Below are 20,866 nucleotides of genomic sequence, written 5' to 3' on the forward strand. Positions count from 1 at the left end.
ACCTGATATCCAGATCTACTGAAATGTTAAAATCAGCAATTCTATTAAGAACTGGCACAATGAGATTTTTCAAATTTACCTTCTCCTGTTTTTTCTTTCCAGAGAAAAAATTTCTTCCATAACTGAAGAGGAAGGACAGAGAACTGGAATGGCATGTAAACTCAAGCAAATAAATACCCTTTTTTATAATAATCAAAAGGAAGAAGATCTCTGTTTTTACTAAACCTCCTCCAATGTTTCCCTGGCTGGGCTATCACAGTGTGTGATGCTCACTTTGAATACTGCCTCAGTAGCAACTAAGCCTTGAATCTCAGAATAGTCTTATCAGAAGGAAAACTTGGAGACCGTAGTCTCCCAGGGCACCTCCAATCTTTACCCTCCATGAGTGAAGCTGCTTCAGTGAGTCTAGCTACAGTGCCAAAAACAGAAGGCCAGAAGATTAATGAACATTAGCTCAATCTGGTTTCTCTGCATGCACCAGATAGTTTTTCAGTGAGAAGGGCCCAGACAGAAGTGTAACTGTCCATTATCACATCATAATCTGCGATTCATACATCTACCACTGCAGGAAACTAGTTCTTACAATCAAGGAAAACCAGTGTCTTTGAGTTCTTTAGAATGTGTCGAATGGTCTACCAGGTCTACTACAAAAAAGACCTTGGTTCACAGAAACAAAGAAAATTCTAATCTCATCAATTATGCTTTGAAAGGCAATCAAGTCTTCTTTCTATACCATTTTTATTATAATAGATACAGCAAAAGATCTTTATTTGTTCTAAAAGTAATCTGTCGATGGGAAAAAGAGTCTTCCTTATGACTTCTAGGATAGAACATTAATTACTTGTCTTGTGAGCATAACCAAAGCCAGCAATCAGGAAACTATTGTACAGATCCATTAAAAAAAAAAAAAAAAGAAGGTTTCACTGTAGAGGTATTTATTTAATATATTAAAAGAATTAAGTGGGCAAAAGGGACTGCAAAAAAAAGGTGTTCATAGAAACAGACACTAAAAAACAGAAAGGAAGGATGAAAAGTATTTAAAAAAAGGGAAAAGAGGGATAGGAAAAGAAAAGGATATGACCAGAGAGAAACACAGAGGATAAAAGTAATGCTGCATGCAGCACAGGAAGCTGAACTGGCTGCAGTGCAGAGGCCTGGCATAGGGTGTGCTCTTCATGCAGCGCCCCAGCAGACCAGCCCCATGCACCAGCTCCAGCATAGCCTGATCCAGACTGGCCTTGGAGCCAGCATGCACCCTGGACCAATTCCCTGTGCTATGTAGAGCACGTGCAGTGCTGGGTCCAGCCCAAGGCTGGTGCATTACCCATATGGCAAGTGAGTTTATTTCAGAGACCTGTGGGTCAGATTAAATGGCTCCACAGGGGGGGATCCAGCTTGTAGGCCACATGTTTGACACTCCTGCAATAGCGTATGACCCATAAGTCATCAGAATGAAAAAAAAAAGTTGTCAGTAACCCTCATGTCCTTTCATAGCTACTCTCTTGGTAAAATCATACTAATTGATTATTTTTAAAACTGAAATATGATCTATGAACAATCTAAAAAAGTAAACAAATATATATAATCACTTACTGCCGTTTTACAATTATGTTGTAGCTAAGATGGCCCAGGAATTAGGAGAGATGTGGATTTCTTTGGGTGATATCTTTTATTGGACCAACTGCATGGTTGGGATACTTAAACAAGTTTTCAAATGCAAGACATTCTTCTACAAGTCTGAAGAATGTCTTGCATTTGAAAGCTTGTCTAACTCTATTCCAGCTATACATTTGGTCCAATAAAAGAGATCACCCAAAGAAATCCATGTATTTCACATAATCACTTACAAGACCAAATATTGAACAAAGTTGCTAGTGAAAAGGGATAGGAAGGATACAGCAAAATGATGTCATTAAAAATATAAGACCAAATCATTCCTTCCACTAGGGAAAGTACCTTACTCCAAAACAACACACAAGCCTAACATTAAGGAAACACATCATTAAAAGAACGTTGGATCTTTTTCTTTTTTGTGTATTTTTCTTCCACTTTCCAAAATTGTAAGCTCCAAAGCACTATGCATATGGTGACGTGAAAAGGTGCAACAAGAGTAATTAAAAGTACAGGGCAGCCATAGGAGAATGTTACATGAATTTCAAATATTCCATGCATGGAATATGCTGCCATTTACATGGGGGATAGGGAGAAACTCCTTTCAGTCTACTGAGCAAACCATCACTGAGATATTAGCATTTGTGGCTTTCAATGCAGAGGGAACTGGCCAGCCAATAGAATGGAAATGCTAAGAATAGCAAAACATTCCTAAAATGTTATCACAGTTCAGCAACTTTGCCCTTCCTATTTTTTATCTGAATCCTGTACAGTTTAAATGTAAATGAAACATAAAATATTTAAATGTTAATGAATACGTTAATATTTAAATGTTAATAATAATTAGTATATCACTTGTCCAAAGGACCATACAAACATTAAATTATTAGTCCTCAAAATACTTCTATGTGGTAGGTAAAAAACCTGTTTCTCTTCTATAGACAAGAAGTTGTTTTAAGAGAAGAAGTAACTTCCTCAAAGCCACAGAAAGTTTATGACATAGCAGGGACTAGAACTCAAAAGTCCAAAGCACCCAACCAACCCTGTGTTCCTGCCTTTAGATCACCATACTTCTAATTTCTGACATGTTCTCAGTAACTTTTACAATACTTTTCGTACCAGAATTATTAAAAAACAAGAAACAGATACATAAATATTACTGGAGACATTGTCAAAGGATTATTTAGAGAGCCCATTTCTGAGCGCACAGATAATACCTTGGTGGCACGTATCTGCCTGTGAAGGTCAGTGAGTTGTTGGATTTTGTATTCTAGCTCTGAAATCTGGGCTTGAAGCCAAGTCCAGCGGCAGCCAACTCTAGCTCTGTCTGCAAGCCACTTCCATTCAGAACTACAGTTGCTGTGAAAAAGACGAAATACTGATTAGTCCAAAAATAAAGATAACCACATTTTCACAAAGACATTTTCAACAGCTGCTTTGCCTTCTGTTGTGAGCATGTCAGTTGCCTTTGGAGGACATCTAATTATATCAACATTACCACATCAACTTCTCAGTTCCTCAACTATAGAGCTAGTACAAGGTTCTTGAACTAACTAGTACATTCAACGTTCAACAGCTATTTCAACTATCCTATAATAAATCGTTTTTCTGCTATGTATTCCAAACACAAAACAAGAGTGATTATTGAATTAAATCAATTAATGTTAATTACAGATTTTAAAAGAATTCCAGGAAACCCACTGGCAAAAATGAATATTTTATTTTTGTTAAGCCATATACTTCCTTCTACAAGACTTCATAAATGTGGTATCACTAACAATTCTGAAATAATATGTTAATAATTGGGTCAATTATGTTATGCTACTCAAAGGTAAGTATATTGTAAGTTGTATTCTGTTCTACTTTTAGAAATCAGTTTTATGAACGTTTCTAGAAATGTGAGACAATTAAATTGAAAACATTCCCCTGGGTTCCCTACTGGTGCAATATAAAAGACATTTTTATTTATTTTACAGAATGGCAAATATCTCTCTAAATGACCTCGACATCATTAAGCCAAGTTCATGGCTGGTGTCAAAGAATTTTGCTCAGTGGCTCATGTATGGCATTTCCCAACTCAAAAATCTATTTTAAGATTCAAATATATTTAAATGAAGGAGGGAACAAAACACAGTATTTTGTTTTGCAAGATACTATGCAGTACCTTTCCAGAAAAAAAAAATATATATAGCATGATAAGTTTTTACTATAGCCAACAAGCAGTTACATATAGCTACCTTACAAGATATCTGTCTGGAAGATGTGTTTTACTTAAGTCACTGGGCTCAGTACAGGAATAACTGAAGAAATTCAATGGCCTGTGTGATAAAGGATGTCAGTCTAAGGCTACAACCACAAGTGATGTGGAAGTTTGGTTCCCTGGGGACAATTAGCAGCGCTGCACCCTGCACCACCGTTAGCTGTCCCTGGGTGACGCCCATGCTACATGCCCTCTGGCACACAGCAAGCTACTCCAGGGACAGTAGGATAAGCTGAGGTCAGCACTGTGCTGGTCTCAGCAGCTTTACCTGGGGTCCTGAGGGTCTTCTGGGGCTGCAGCAGCGGCGATTCTGCCATGCAAAGCCTAGCCAGCAGCTTCAGGGCAGCTCCGGACAGCCTGGCTTTGCTTTTGAGCAGCATGCGCTGCCCATGCATGAGCCAGTACGCTTTTTTTTCCTGTGATCCAGGTATCCAGGGGGCAAAAAAACCCCTCTACACTGCTCCCCTTGCAGCACAGAGAACTAAACATGCGGCATATAGCACCACAGATATGTCTGTAGTGCCACATAACGCACTACTACACTCGTCTGGATGCAGCCTAAATGATCTAACTACCTTCTAGCTTTAATCCAGGAACAAAATAATTCTGGAGGCAAAACACAAGAGCTATAGAGCCAGACTGATCCCTGCATGACAACAGAGCGGGCATGCAGGTATTGCTAAGGCTTACTGTTTCAACCTTGTGTTTTGTAACTGAACCATATAGTGAAAGAATACTACTATACCACAGAAAAAAACCTGAGCGGTTCTACAGTGAAGACGTAATTTGACAAAATTAATGTTTCTAAAGTAAAAATTAAGCAGATATTTAAAAAGGAAAAGAAAAAACAAAAGTTTTGAAAACAACCTTATAACTTTCAGGGGAGAGGAGCTGTCATAATGCAGTAAAGAGTACAGAACTTTATAAACATATTTAAAATATGATTCCTGCACTTTTTAAAGAGATCATCTTCTAGCTACTGGAAACATAATTTGCATCCATCTTTGATTCCCTCATGCACTGAGAATGTATACAGTCTACAATATACAGGAGTCTGAGTCTAAGGTACTTAAACTGTACTCCTGAAGTCAACATAACCTGCAGCAGCAATCTAGATTTTTTGTGAGCTAAAAAAGTAAATTAATTCTTACCACAGATCACCCTAAATTAAAACTGAAATGTTACAACCACACAGAAAAACTAATTAGAATACACTCCCTTTCAATTTTATTTATTTTCAGTAGTAGCTTATTTTAGCAAAGAGGTTCATGAATGCCCATACTTTTGATAAATCCTTATTCTCATTTCTCTTTGCTTCATCAGCACATGGAAACCTGGTTTGATTACTTTTGCTTTACCTTGTGTCTCATGGCAGAAATAATTTTGATTCTATGGACTTTTAAGTACATAGCATTTCCATGCTGCATTTATTAGAAATGAAAAATACAGTGTACAAGAGGAAAAAAAAGCAGAACACTCTGACTTGTCCCAACAGGTGAAGTAGAACCATTTGACTAAATAACCATGACTGAAATAATTATGGCTTGTCTCAGGGCTGTTTAAAAGTTTTAAAAGTTAGTAGAAAGAAGAGAACAACTTTAGAAAGACACATCAGGTCCCTTAATATTTTCACGAAAAAGCACAGGGTAACTAAATGGAAATAAAGGGATAGCATTAATTGGAGAGATGCTGGTTTCTACCCTTATCCTGATTAGAGGGGGGCAAATAACTGAAAAAACAGATGTTACAAGAAATCCCTAGACTGAGAGTTTATGAACAATAGCCCAAGTAAAAATGTGTTAAAATCCCAAGTAAAAATGCAACGCTATTTATAAATTATGGAAGCAGACAAAGAGTGGCCACATTCCAATACAAATGAGGAAGAGAACCCATACCACCCCCTTCAACAAGTCCAGCAACACAGAAGAAAGTGCCTACATAGCTGAGCCAGAACTAATCTTATGTCACAAGTATGGTATGAAGAGTTTGTGCCAGTAAAGATATCCACATTCAGATATTAAAACATAATGAATAAAAGATGAATCTACTGAATGTTGAACCATATTATTTTATGGAAACAAATGAACATCCGTTTTAGAATTTCTTTGCCCTTTACATTAAACAAAATATTTTAACCACAAAGTCAATGCATCAGAAAGAGTTATTTTTCTTTCTACGTATTTTAATTTAATTTCGTTAACCATATATTTACAGCCAATTCTATTACTGAGTATTTATAATCCTCTTCAAAGTCAATGGAAGTTTGCATGAACATCTCCTAGGACTTCAAAACAACAAATATATGCAGAAGAAAAAATAAACCACATAAAGCACAGACAAAATGCAGAAATTCAGAATACATTCAAATCTATAATTAGAAGAAAGAACTTGGAGCTGGCAGTCTGGGGGCAATAAGTTATAAGCCAATGAAGGAATTTGCGTTCTAGACTCATCTCGTTTCCCTGGTCAGCAGAGAAAGGTTGAGAAAAATGCTCATATGATTTGCTTCAGTTGAGCATTAAGTGAGCCCCAAAGAATGTACTATTATTATAAAAAGACATTCAGCTTTCCTTGACTGGAAGGACAGATTTTAGCCCAATCTCAGTGCAGGGGACAGACAGATTACTGAACACCAAGCCCTTCCCTACTACCCCTGAAACTCCGCACATAGCCCCTTCTTCCAAAAATAACTTAATAATGGAAAATATTTTAGAACAGAGCTAATATGGAAAGAAATACTACTGTGACTATTTATCAGTGTGTTGGGTTTTATGTTTTCACAAGATCTATAATTAAAGAGCATCATGAAACAAAATAAAACAAACAAAAAAAGGGAACTAATTGCCGAAACAAAACAGACTTGCGCTAGGCACATGTATTTTATTGTCAAGGTTTTCTGGTTTTGTAAGTATAATTTGAAAAATAGGTCATAAGAAATATTGACCAATTGCTTGTGGCTTTTATTCTGGAGGAGTACAAGATTGTAATGACTGTAAATGTTCTGCAGAGCTGGTTTAAACAAACATGGTTACTGCTGAGAAGTCATTAGACTGCAGCATGTATCCACAACTGGTAAGATACTCTGATGTTCTCAAAGCAGGTACACTTGTTTGTGGAGAGTGAGGGACAATGAACATATATTTTCTATTAAACAAGAATGGGAAGTCAGCAATGTGCCTGTATCAGGCACAAAACTATACTGCCAATCACAAACAGTCAAAATTATGAATTTGTTCTCAAAAAGGTACAAGATTGAGTTATTAAAAATGTTGCGATTTTTCAGCCAATATTTTTGGCTGCCGAATAGGGTGAAGCCACAGGGTGTATCTACACAATATGTTTACTGCAGTTGCCTAATTAGCTCAGCAGTAAATTTCTCAGCATCTACACATGCAATGTTATTAGGACACAGTAAGCACAAATACCATCTTACACAGTGTTTTTTACTCCATAGCAACGCACATGTAAATGCTGGTGGGACTTAGCTGGGGCTGGAGGAAGCTTCAGTGCAGGGGCTGCCTGCTGGCTACCCCTGCAAAGAAGCACCCCCATGTCCTAGCCAGCCCCTCTGTAGTATGCCAAGGTGGGTTGGAGAAACTCCAGACTGGCAAGCGAACCCCCTGGCCTCCCCACCAGCCAGGGCTGCTCTGATGTGACTCAGTGTGCTGCAGTCCTGGGCGCATATCCAAACACAGTGCCCAGGAGCAATAAACTCTGGTGCAATATGTGCTGGAGTTCATTGCTGTGTATTAATTGCATATGTAGATGTGCCCATACAAAACCAGTTTCTGTGTATTTAACACTGAATTCTGAGCCTCACACACACATATGCAGATTCCTTATTCACTACAACAGAAGTGACTCATCTCACCCTCTCCTACCCCCTCATTTTTAGTTGGGGAAGGGGATGATAAGAACAGAATGGCAGTTGTGTATAGCTTTCCTCTACCTTCCTCCATCAAGTCTGCTGCCTTCCAAACACCCATATATGCACTTATTTTTCTTCACCATCGGCTGATCCTCCTACCCACCATATTTTCCCTTTCTGCCAGGCTACATGTCCTTTCTCTGCTCCAGTCTGTTCCTACATTCATCTGGGATCTCATTCTCACAACAAATATCCCTTCCTCCCTCCTAGAGTATCATTTCTGGCAACTACATAATTTTGTATGTCCTGTTTGGTCCTTACACTAAGGGGTTACCATCTACTCTGGCAACCATCTACCTAAGTTTTAGCCCCACTGAAAATAGGAGATTTTAGTAATTGTTCATTAAACTTTTAAAAGTTAAATCCTTAAGACAAAAATCAGATAATTAAACTGCAGCATTCCTTCTGTATTGTGATGATTTGTTAATAAAGCTCAACATTCTCACCATTTCCTCTCCCCCTTCAAAAAACAGGGGGCAAGTCTACATAAGATGCTTACTGCATGGTAGTCTAACAACACTGCACGGTAGTGTACTGGTCAAAAACTGTGCTAATAAGTTACTGCATACTGTTATTAGGCTACTCTGCTGTAACTGTCACAGAAAGACCATGCACTGGCACTACTGCACAGTAAATATAGTTACTGCACATTAAGTTAGTACTTTATTAAAGAAATACTAAACTAAATGCACAGTAACTACAGCGCATTAATGAATATGTAAGCATACCCAGGAAGCCAGACATTTCTCATAAGAACTAAAGCCAGCATAAATTGAAGCATATGCAGAAACACAACTATTACATTGCATAATGCATGTATTTTAGATTAAATCAGTTGATTTTACTTATGAGATAGAAATGCTCACTACAACAAAAACTGACACTTATAACAGCTGAGCAAACATGTCCAATATATGAAATGACCTGTAAATGCTTTCTCAAGGACTAAGTTTTCTAGCACACCTACCTAATGTTTGTTTTCAGAATTAACAAACTTCGTCTGCTGCTGAAGCATTAATTCCCCTGGACCAATTAACTGTAACATCTATTTAACAGGAAAAAATCCCAGTGACTACAAAGTTTTGTGCACTCATGCTCTTCTATAGATTCTAAAAAGTAATTTATGCTCAAAAACATGAAAACACAAACTGAGAAGTATCTTTTTTTCTGATACCGTGAGATCACAATCATTTATTTTAGCAGTTCAATAAAAGCCTTTGCTCAGATTTTCTAGGAATCATCAGAGAAAAACAATTGCAGAAAACAGGATGACAGGATGTTGACAGGGATTCTCAACTGGGATGCCATGCCATCCCTAGAGGGGTGATGCACCTCAAAGCTTATATTTGAGGAGTAAAGCACTCTCCTCCTCCAATCCAGCTCACTGCACCTGCTGCACCATTTTGAAGACTAGTGCCCTGTGCTCTAGGGACTGTTGCTGCCCCGAGCCCCACCAACACACCTACACTGCCTGGCCTCACACTTTGAGCAGTGCACACTGCAGTGGAAAGGTGGGCAGACACATGGATGGAGCAGTGTTTTTCAGCCCAGCTCACCCCATGGCTTCTCCCATTCTCCCAGAGCTGCAGGAGAGGCCATTGAGGAAGATGGCTCTGGTCACAAGCATGCATGACCCCAGGGGAAATAGACTCAGTCACAGGGACCAACTTTGTCCCCTCAGATATGGAGTGGGGGCAGGGAGAAGGGCAGGTACTGGAAAGAGCAGGTCATGGCAAGGTGAGGTCCTGCCTCTGCTGCCCTCTCCTGATACCAGCTAGATCAGCGTTTCTCAACCTCATGAGTCTCAGAGCAGTTCTCCGAATTTAAATTCCAGCTCAGTAAATCTCAACTAGCACCCTGGGGTGCTGCTAAATTCAGAAAAGTTATGGAGGAATGCCATGAGGCTATGACTGAGGACCACCAGCTTATAACAACCACCAACATCAAACCAAACTGTTCAGTGAAAAAAATCATTTCAGTAAGACGCAAAGAACTGAAAAAATATACTATTATCCCTGCAAAGAACTGTAATCAGTTATTTCTACTACCTTCCCTGCAGTTTTAATAGAGACTTCTGTCTGATCATTCTTCTGCACAACATTATATCACCTTAGAACAGATGGGTTACAGTGTTTCATATAATGTACAGACATCAGCAAGTGTTTATCACAACTCTCTGACGTATTCTTGCCAGCTGAAAGTTTCAGAACTACATCCAACCATGTATGTTTATACTTACACACAATACATAATAAGCTCTTTCCAGCTTGAATGACTTCAGCAGGCTAAGTGTTTTAGCTTAGCCATGAGGTCTAAGGTGGATATATAACAACATTCAAATCAACTGTGGCAGAAGTTAAATACATTTTCAGGTTTAGTCATACAAAACTTCTGGAATACTGAGATAAAGAACAAAATGAACTCTCCGCATGTCTGTTTTGAAGGGACAAAAGCAACTGTCAGTCCCATACGCCAGTGGTGCCAGATCCATCCATGTGCCAGATCCTGCCAGTAAACCCAATATAGTAGGGCTGTGTGAAGCTTCGGTCCCTGATCCGATTCAGCAGAGATTCAGCCCAATTTAGTGGCTGAATCTCCAAATCCAAATCGAATCAGGAAACCCTTTAATCCCTCTGACTCGAACTGGAACCCTCCAAACCATTTCGGAAAGATTTGATGATTCAGACAGACACAGCTTTAAACATTTTTTCTACATACCTCAAGGTACCAGGCAGCTTGTGAATGCCGAGATAGCGAGAAGGATGGAGTCTCCCACACGAGTGCTGGGGGCTCCCCAGCGCACTCAGCAGCAGACCCAGAAGTGGACCAGAAGCACTGCCGGTCCACTTCTGGGTCCACCAGGAAGTGCACTGTGGGCCCTCCCCCACATTTCCATGGCTCAGGGATTGGTGCCTCCTGGGTCTGGGAGGACACGCGGGGTCCCTCCATGGCCAATCACCGAGCCAAGGGGGCGCTCCCATGCACACTCGGCAGCAGACCCACAAGTGGACCGGAAGTACTTTGAGGAATTGGATCACTGTCCCCAATTCGGGCCAAATCCGAATTCAAAACAGCCCGTTTTGCACACTCCTACAATCCAACTGCAGGGGACTTCACAGCCCTACCTGATCGATCCACCTGGGGTGGGGGCGCATCTTTATCTGGACACATGGGGGGGAATGGGGGAAAGGAAGCAGAGAGTCATAGTCCTGACCCAGGGGTGTGGGGGTGGGGAGGGGGGGGATGGAAGCCCACTTGATCTGGACACATGGAAGAAAGGCCTAGCTCTGATCCCACTGCATGGGCAATGGCCCAGCCAAGGCAGGATCCAGCCCCATGGAACTTCCACCACTTCCTGCTGCCACATTTCACGAGACGTGGGGAGCCCAACTGACTGGATATCATAGTTCCATGGGCAAGAGGTTGAGAACCTTGCTGCAAGCAAAGAAAATTATGGTATTGAAGAGAAAAATAAATGAAAATAGAAGTTCTATGCCACACACCTAAACAGACAAGACTGCCAAAAACCAGAGGACAGTATATTACTTGACACTTATCTAAAAAGTCTCATAGGATGCATTTAAATGTTATAAGATGCATTATATTATAATGCATTTAAATGTTGTAACAGTAGTACATGCTAACTCTAAGGAATATTAGGCTGTGTCAAAAGGTATCATGTGCTGTGAGCAGTCACACTTTATGGGTTAATAACCTAAGTACATAGCTTAGACCTACAATTAGAGGTCTGGTGAGCAGGGGCATGCCTAGAAGATACCAAATCTGCTTCATGTCTGTCTGGCTCACCAGTTCTCTTCTGGCAGTACAGGTTCTAGAATTGACCCGACAGCCTGTAGCAGCTCCCCACTACCCTGGATCAGGCCTCTATTAACCCCAACAGGCCAGATCGGACCCTACTACCCCAGATTGGTCCCCTGCCATCCCAGATTGAGTCCCATAGCTACCCAGCAGCTCCCAGTGGGGGAAAGGGAGAAGGGGGCACATAGGCAGGCTGGAGTGGAGCTGCTGGGCAATACCAACTCAGTCCGGATGCGCAGGGAGCTACAGGACCCAGCCATGGCTTCCTAGCTTCTCCTTGCCCATTTCTGCCCTCAGCTTCTCATGGGGCAAGCTGCTGGACAGCCACGGGGACAGTGTGGGCTCAGATCCATGGTGGTCTGCCAGGCCCTCCTGCCCCTGCTCAGCAGCTTCCCACTACCCCCTTCCTCTGTGTTCACCAACACCCCTCCCTCCCTTTTCCCTCTTCATCCCTTCCCCACTTACCCACTGCTGCCCACTTGTCAGTCCAGGGCAGTAGAGCTCCAGATTATAGCTAGGCCACACTGGGAGAGGTGCCTCCTAGAACACTAGAAGAATGCAAATGGCTGGTTCTAACCTCGTAGAACAGACTGACATTACTGCTACACAAGCTGCCTAATATCAGCCGCAGATAATCGTTGCCTAAAGAGGATTATCTCCAAGAAGCCGAGAAGGTACTTGGCTTGTCTCTACCTGCCTTAACATGTGGACGCTCCCATCCTAAGTGCATTTAACATGTTTGAAAGGTAACGTATAACTACCCCCACAGACTATGGCACAACACATTATCACAATACAGTCTCACCTACTGCATGGGTCAAGATAATATTTGCCATCTCCAGAATTCCTTAATGTAATCAAGCTCTCTTTAAGAGGTTTCAATGCTTCATAATGTGATTTAGGGCTCAATAAAAATGCAATCAAATTAGTAGACCTCCACACTCCAGAAGAGTCCTCTACCATTAGGGCAACTGATGTAAAATGTCCCAGTGGGGCTGTCTCCATCTCTAATTCTGGATACCAGATCTGCTTAGATAACTCTTTAAAATTCTGCGTGGTAAAAAATTAAATTGCAGAGTCAGACTGAACATTAATGGCTCTGAGATAACCTGTGGAAATAAAGTTAAGCATTAAATTTGCTACAAATGATACAAAATGCATCCCTCTAAATAAGCCTTTCGGCAATATTCAAAAACAACATACTCTTAGAACATACTGATAAGTATTATCAATTTCTGCTTTTACAGTATCTTCAATAAGCTAACTAGCAATAAACACCCCAAGAACATGAGCTGCGTAGTTCTACTAAAAAATGATAAACAGAAAAATAAGCACCATATCTAGAACTGTAATTGAGAGGGTACAGCCATGTAATTAAGAGCAGTACGATACCACATTGCAACTCTATGGACACCTTATAGAGCAACCCTCTGCTGGAAGGCCATCAGTGCTGCATTAGCCCTACTAGATTGATCCTAACACTTTCACATACTGAAACACCAATTGAAGCATGACACATTACATAATTTAATATTGTCAACAGGTGCTAAGTGGAAGTGTCATTTCCATTATTTTTAATCCCAGGTGCTGTAAAAAGTTTTACTGGCTTCCTAAATAGTTGCATCAATCCAAATAAAAAACCGAAGACCTCAATACCTAAGGTCTGAAGCCTACTTACTTCTTGATGAAAATGAGGTTCTGCATAGAAATGTGGACATTAACAGTCTGGCTGAAGTGGAATCCAGACACTGATAAAACATTTGGAGAAGATAAAACTTTGTTCCTAAGGAACAAAGATGAAGAGAAAATTAAGTAGGAATGTGTAACTCACCTTTTTACAAATGTAATTGCTTATGTTACAAATAACACCTTAAAGTTATTGACTTAATTTATTGACCTACATACTTAAAATTATTTGCATGTAACGTTTGGTTCCTAAATCCATATGAATTAGGCTTAAATAAGGCTTTGTATCAGGAAATTATCTTTATAAAGGAAAGTACTTATGTACACCAATTTAAAGTCCATGCTTTCACACATGCTTAAAATTAGACATATGATTAATGCTTTCATGAACTGGGCCCTATTTTCAAAAATGCTCTGAATCATTCATCGAAATATCTTCCATTAAAGTTAATGAAATCTGCAAAAAGAAGATTATTGGCCACGTTACAAATAGCGATTTATCATTGTAACATCTCCATGAGGTATGAAAATTATAAAAAGGAGCACCACAAAAAAGCCTATTATTAATATACCTAACCTATATATCCTTGGGCGGAAAAAAGCCAGTGGGATGATTAATCGGCAATTCACCTTAGGAATAAACCCAGTTTCAATGTTCCGCTTAACTAGGTGTGTGAGGTTATCGTGTATGCACACATGTACAACTACCAAATTTTCTGTTCAGCCAGGCTATGTTGACTACGTATTAAATAGTCATTCCTGAAGCTAATGCCAAGTTTTTATTTAATATATACTCAACAGTTATCTAACTAGAAGGCTTTGACATTCCTGAGTCTCAGATTTCCTTGCAGGCTACAACATGTCAATATTTTTGCTTACATTAAAATCTTTCAGACTGCTTCCTGCAACTATAAAACTATTAATAAATTTTAGGTTTTGGAAAAAAAAGGATTTACCCTTAAGACAAATGAAAAAATGTTGACAAATGAAAATAAGAAAATCATCCAGTCTTGGCAGACTTTTTTGTAATAAACCCCAAGTCTCATACCAGGTATGTGGTACTGCATATTTTGGAAAAATCACAACCTAATCCAGCAAAAAAAACTGTGAAAGAGGATTTTTTTCTCTTCCTTATAAGGCTCAAAAGCAAACAAGATGTTCCTTTTGCTGCAACACTGGACAATGTGCTTGCAAGTGCCGTCTGTTTGTCACCTGCACAAATGTTACTTAATAAGCCAATGCAAACCTAAGTAAAATGTGAAAAATAAAAAGTCTAGGACAAACAGAGTATGTTGAGACATTAAGCAGAACATGGTTTTTCCCTTTGATATTAAGGTGTGAAATATCTACAACCATTTTACCATCTCCTCTTTTTCCAAACAGAATCCTTAAGAGAAAGCCTAACTTCAGTAGGTCTGCATGATGAACCTTAGAAAAGCAGTTTTCCATTTACAGAAAATGAAATCATGATACATCTGCTTCTTCATCAGGCTTAGCACCACTGGAACATGGCAATTTGTAAAAGAGCATCCAAAACTAATAAGGGAAAAGTGAAAAATGCCAAAATGGAAACCTTATCATGATAAATGGTGTAAAAACTAAATTTATGGGGAATATCATATTTTTTACAAGAGCACTAAAGGAGAAACAAAGGACTAGATGTCCAAAAGAAATACTGGATCAAGAAAGCACAGCAAAGTTTCCTTGAATGAGCATATGGACACCTACATAACTGTCCAGCAAACCCTCCCATAAGAGACTTTGTGCCCCTCCACCAATAAAGTTCATGAAGTACTACTGGTGGAGTAAACAGAGAATCTCAGTTAACTATCTCTTGACCCTATATATTGACCTAATCCACCAAAAAAAGATTTTAATGTTTTATACTGCCTTCCAGTTTCCTCTACATAACATCATTCCAGTATCAAATAGATTATTAAACACTACGAACTTTACAATCCTTATCACACTCTCATCACACACAAAACATGAATAAAAACGTTGTTAGAACTTGAAAATGTAAGCTAATGTAAGAAAAATGTAAGCTAGGCCACATGGCACCCAAAGTAGAGACTTGCTCTGTTGATTAATCTGAGTTTAAATCCCTTTGAAGACCGTTAAAACAAAGAATCACTTTGTGCATGGCAGGAGATGCAATTGTGGGATTGTGCATTAGATCCCATCACGTTTTATTGCCTCCCGAGATGTGGGACTCACAGCAGTGGCAGACTTCTCCTGCACTGCTGCGAGTCCCACAGTGACATGGGCTGCAGGGCTCGCAATGGTGGTAACGCAGAGGGACACTGTCACTGCTGCAAACCTCCAGAGGTGAGGGGATCACAGCTGAGGCAGTGTTCCCTCACTCTTCTCACTGCTGCCAGTGCAAGCCCTGCAGCAAAGGTGGGCTGCATGACTCAAGAGCATGTGCACCACAGGGAATACTGCTGCCACCAAGAGCCCCGCACTGCACAAAGCTTGCAGGAGCAGTGTTTTTCCTGCTGCTCCCAATGAGAGCCCCACACCAAGAGGCTCACAGAGGGGACAGCATTTTACCTGCTGCAAACCCCACAGCTGACAACACAGGCTGCCAGGTTGTAGTGCTCTCTTAGGCCTCATCAAACTGAGGGGCTGCCAGCCACAGGGCAGCACTTGGCCACATATTCAGTTCATCAGAGATTGTTAAATTAGAACAAGCTACAAAGTTTTACACATTTTGGGGGGAATAACTTTGTACTTTATTGCTTATTTTATCAAGCCATTCATTGGTTAAAGGTGGAGCTACGAATTGTACCTACAACTTAAGGTAGGTACAATTACCTGGTTGGTTAATCACATCCTAAGCGTAAAGTATAAGTGTAATCGCACCTTAAGGGGGTCTCAGTAATCTCCAGCTCACGTTAAATGATACTTAAACTAATAGTAGCTGGACTGTCAACTAATGTTCGCTGAAAGCTGATTGTTGCTGTGCTTACATTGGTCATGTGGTAAGGACTCAGAGTGTGCTCCTCAAGTGTGACTTCTGGAAACAATATGAACTAGACAAACCTTAAATCAGACAGGTAACTTCAACAAATTAAAGAAGATTGATGTGAAAGATGGATCAACAGGATTAGAAACTGAAATGTTTCCTACAAGGACAAAAATATTCAGAATCCTACTCCTGAGTTGTAGATTTTTCCCCCCCTTTTGAGAATTTGAGTTCATTTATAATGTTTTTCCTAGTAAATTCATGTAATCATGAGAAAAATCTCAGAGGCAGCATAATTACTCAAACATTCAGGAAGACCAGCTTTGAGAAAGAAGTATGTTGACTCTGGTATTCTGGAGAACATTTGGTGATGCTATTTTCCTATTCAGAGTTATTTCAAAGGGAGAATAACATTTATATATAGGCTTTACAGTGATAAAAATAAATTAGTTGGCAACTCAATGCATTTTAGCTTGGTTTTCAATGCAGGATATAGCATTCTAATAATAGAAGAAAGAAAACTCAAACTCACTTTTCCTTTTTTATTTTTTCTCTTCCATCTGCTTTCCAAATTCAACAGTAGCAGACAGAAATGGCAGCATGATGCCATAACAGAATGGAACTACTACACTATTTTAAAGTTTTCACAATTCAAGCTAATAAATGAGTAATAAGATGGATCCACGCTTTTTCAGGAGCTGCTAAAATCCAGTGCAAATGCAAATGCAAATTTCTACTCAATGTTGTGATTTTTCAAAGATCAGAGCAAGAGACAGAAAATTTTAAAATACATTTATTAACACCAACAATAGAAATTGAAAAAAATACCATATATTTCCTCATTAGAGGACAAATTGACTAATCAGAGGTTCTTATAGAAGATCAGGAACCCCATCCAAAATGTTCAAGGACAACCCTGTTTGAGAAAACCAGTCCAAACTTTGTGTGTCTCTGGATTCTGACCAACCTGCAGTCCCTGGATTTTTCATGGAAGCTTTGAGACTCTCCCCTTTTGCTTCAGTCTCTGACTAGCTAGCAAGTACCTAATAAACCTGAACACCTGCTCAGCTCCATTTAACCACAAAATAAGAAAAGGGAGCTTTCTGTCCCCCTCTCTCCAGAGCTTGCCTGACTGGCAGAGGTTTCCAATATCGTCCCCAGCACCCTGCATGCTGCAAAGTGACAGGCTGATGGTGTTATCTAAATATCTTGCCTCTATTTTCTCATCCCTGCATATAAAATTCAATGCCCCTCTCTGTTGTAGCTCAGACATTCAAAGCCACAGCAGCATGAAATCAACACACTTCTTGTCAATTTACAACAGCCCAGAGAGTTCTGATTGTGAAACTGAGAGGTGCAGTAAATTTTGCTGCCTCTTGGGAAAAGGTATCTGTAACAATGGAAGAAATCTTGATGTCCATACAGAGACTTAGGAAAAAAATATACTGCCTAAAAGGGGATTGATGTAATCTTTGTAATACTAAGAAACTTGTCAGCTTTGAGCTCTCCAGAAATTTAAATGGCTTCAATCCCCACCAGAAGAAGAGTTTTCTTCTTGCCACAGAAAAGTGAATTGCAAGCCTTTGACACCAATTAACTGTTATTAAGTCAAATAAGTTAATAATGTCTGTGTTTTATATTTGCCAAAATTATTTTGTTTACACAACTGTCACTTAAGTTACTCTAAATATATACGGTATTTAAGAACTGTACCAATCCTGCAGATCAGGGGTGCTCAACCTCTGGCTGCCCATGGGTCTGAAAATTTGGTGGCGGGGGAATGGTGGCAATATTAACTGGCCGCTCCCCAAATTTCTGAATGCATGGAGAGCCCTGTAGGCTAGATAATGTGTGCTAGATTGTGCTAACACATGAAGCCAGGCCAGCATGTGACTGTATCCCAGCATGTGGCCACATCAGGGTGCATGGGGCCTGCCCCCACAGCCCAGACCTGTGTGGGACCCAGCTCACATGACACATGCATCCTGTGGGGCCAAAAGTTTGGACAGCACTGTTGTAGATACTCTGCCTAACAATATTAAACAGGTGGAACAGGAGTGCAAAATTTGAATCTCTGTAAACCAGGGATGCCCTGGGCCAGATCTGGACCATAGGACTCCCTGCTGACTACCCTGCTGCCCTTGGCATGAGGAAGCAACAGCAGCAATGGCAACTCAGGCTCTCACCCAGGGCAAACTGCAACCCTGCTGTGTGCCCCATGCCAGAGCTGGAGCTACCACCACTGCAAACCCTGTACCATGACAGCAGCTCTAGCTCCAGCTCCACCTCCAACACAAGGTATGTGATAAGGGCTGGTGGCTGTGATACGGCCACAGCAATAATGACAAAGTGGCTGAAGGATAACTGTGGTTGGATTGGCCCTCACTCATCCTCCTGTTGCTAATCAACACATACACTGAGGCCTGAGGGTCCCAGATTCTGGAGCAGCCCGTGCCCCCACAACTTACAGTGGCTTTCCAGCAGTCCCACAAGACTGACAGGGTAGTTCCACATGTTTGACAACCCTACTATAAACTGTATTCTAATGCAATCAATTTCCTTCAGTGTTCAACTTACATAAGTTCCAACTTAGGGCCAAGCCCTGTCAAGCCTTGTTCACATGAGCAGTTCCGTTGATTTCAGGAAGGCTATTCATATGAGAAAGAATTTGCAGGTTTGGACTTTTCAATTCCCAGATTTGTAACACCCGTTAAATACAAAAGTCTAGCAATAATATAACACTTACGCTTCCATCGTCTTCTTGACAGTCTGTTCATCACAATCTTCATCTGAGCTGCTGCTGCAAGTTGCATCAGAATCCAGATCTTTCTCCACACGAGACAGCAGCCCTGACGTAGAGAGTGCAACCCCCCGGACTTCACCAGGTGCAATGCAAAATCCATTGTGTGTGTTGTTACTTGAATTATTCTCCAAGATAGCTGTACTGTTTTGTGTCTTATTTTCAGTGCATCCGAGGGAGATACCATCCAATAATTTGGCTGAGTCATCAAAAAACTTTACTTTTTGTAGCTGAAGTTTCACCAAGCATTTCAGCTGCTGGTCACAGTGTTTGACAACATGTTTTGCCAGGAGCATTTGTAACCGTTTCTGAGTTCTTTTGGTCCGGCTGAACAGAACTTGCTGCTTACTCACACACTGATGGAAACGAGCATTCAACTCCTCTTCTTTACCCGTGGCAGAGCAGCCCAAAACTGCTTCCAAAGGATTATGCAGAACTTGGTGCACTTCAGGCCCTTTTTCTGTCTCTGTGTGTATTGCTAAAGCTTTACCCAAAAAACCATTCTTCCAGAACCATTTCCCGTTTGGAAACTGCATTTCTTCTGCGTTACCAGATTCAGTTACACTTGACTCCAACAGTCTCTGTATTTTTTCCAAACTCTGGGTCATGGTCTCCGAAAAAGTTTCCCCTTTCACCTGTTCTTCTGCTTCTGAATTACTAATCTGGCTGCACGTTGTGGCAACACTGTTATGTAATGGATTTTTCACCTTGGAGCAGGTGTGTTCTCCCAGTTTCCATTGCTTACCATTTATGCTGTTTAATGCAGAATTTGCGCTCATTAGCAAGACAGACTGATAATGTTTGGAAGACTGTGGAGAACCAAAATGCTTTACATTGAAGATGTCATTATTGTAGTTGGGTTCAGTGGTGGGAAACCCTAAGACTGAGCACGTAATCTGTGTGATTGAATCCTCTTTTAGCTTCTCTTCCACTGCTCTGGGATTTTCCATGCACAAAGCTGTATCAGACTCCATAGCTCTAGAGGACAAAGAAGGTGACAAGTGGATACCATGACTTTTTGTTGCTGCCTCTCTGAGGGCTGGTGTCATTATAGCTACCGAAGGTAGTTTACAGCAAACCTGAAAATAACATGGGCCATGTAAATTGTCTTATTTTAATGACATTATGCATACAAAAGACCATTCCAGATTATTTTAAAACTTATTTTAAGACTATCCCACAAATATAAATTCACCTGAAGAATAAGGCCAGCCAGGTCCTCAAAGAGTCCAACAAGATCCATTTATCCATTACCACAGAGGGGTTGTTTGTTGTGCAACAAAAGGCTTCTCCCTCCTGTGGGAGCAAAGTGTGCAGACTCTGCAGTATTTCCAATTTTACCCACCTGAGAAATAAGATTATCAAGTTCAAGGCCGAAATTCAAGTGTTACCTACCTTAGTCCAAATGAAGAACTCAGTTATGTTAAACTCAAATGAACTGGCAAACCAGATTTGGATTATGGGCTTTCCTGTATACTTGTTAACCCACCTCTGGATCCCACCCACAGGGTTTCTTGCCATGGCTCCCAGAGTCATCATGTTGGCACCAGCAACCAAGAAATTAACGCAGCCACCACTCATCCCCCCATCACTGGCCCCGTCACTTGCTGCTAACTAGTGGGGAGGCAAAAAATGCGGCATACTGTATTTAAAACCGTGTTTTTTGCTTTCCTGGTGATCAGCGGCAAACAGCATGGCCAGCAGGCCTCTCTGCTAATCCGGGGGGGGGGGGGAGCAAAACAAAAAAAAAATTAAAGGAGCTGCTGCAGGGGGCATTTCCTTCACAATTAACAG

General features: G+C 40.5%; 1 protein-coding gene across 5 annotated transcripts in view; it reads right to left on the reverse strand.

Annotated features, from left to right (window-relative positions):
* Positions 1 to 20,866, reverse strand: part of KANSL1L (KAT8 regulatory NSL complex subunit 1 like) — an 86,968-nt gene that overhangs the window by 55,065 nt on the left and 11,037 nt on the right. For 2 of the 5 annotated variants that reach the window (XR_016441990.1, XM_090044903.1), the window contains exons 1-4: positions 20,268 to 20,422; positions 19,019 to 20,151; positions 13,297 to 13,401; positions 2,829 to 2,970 (exon numbers count right to left, since the gene is read on the reverse strand). Coding sequence is in view for 4 of the 5 variants with exons in the window: in XM_090044903.1 (XP_089901029.1) it covers positions 2,829 to 2,970; positions 13,297 to 13,401; positions 19,019 to 20,151; positions 20,268 to 20,315 (1,428 nt within the window). In the remaining variant the exon portion in view is untranslated. Of the gene's footprint in view, positions 1 to 2,828; positions 2,971 to 13,296; positions 13,402 to 19,018; positions 20,152 to 20,267; positions 20,425 to 20,866 lie in introns of those variants that run through there. The other 3 variants (XM_090044906.1, XM_090044904.1, XM_090044905.1) reach the window with 3 other exon arrangements.

Source organism: Crocodylus siamensis, chromosome 4, assembly GCF_052110815.1.
Source record: "Crocodylus siamensis isolate JL-2025a chromosome 4, ASM5211081v1, whole genome shotgun sequence".
In the NCBI taxonomy this organism is placed as follows: domain Eukaryota; kingdom Metazoa; phylum Chordata; order Crocodylia; family Crocodylidae; genus Crocodylus; species Crocodylus siamensis.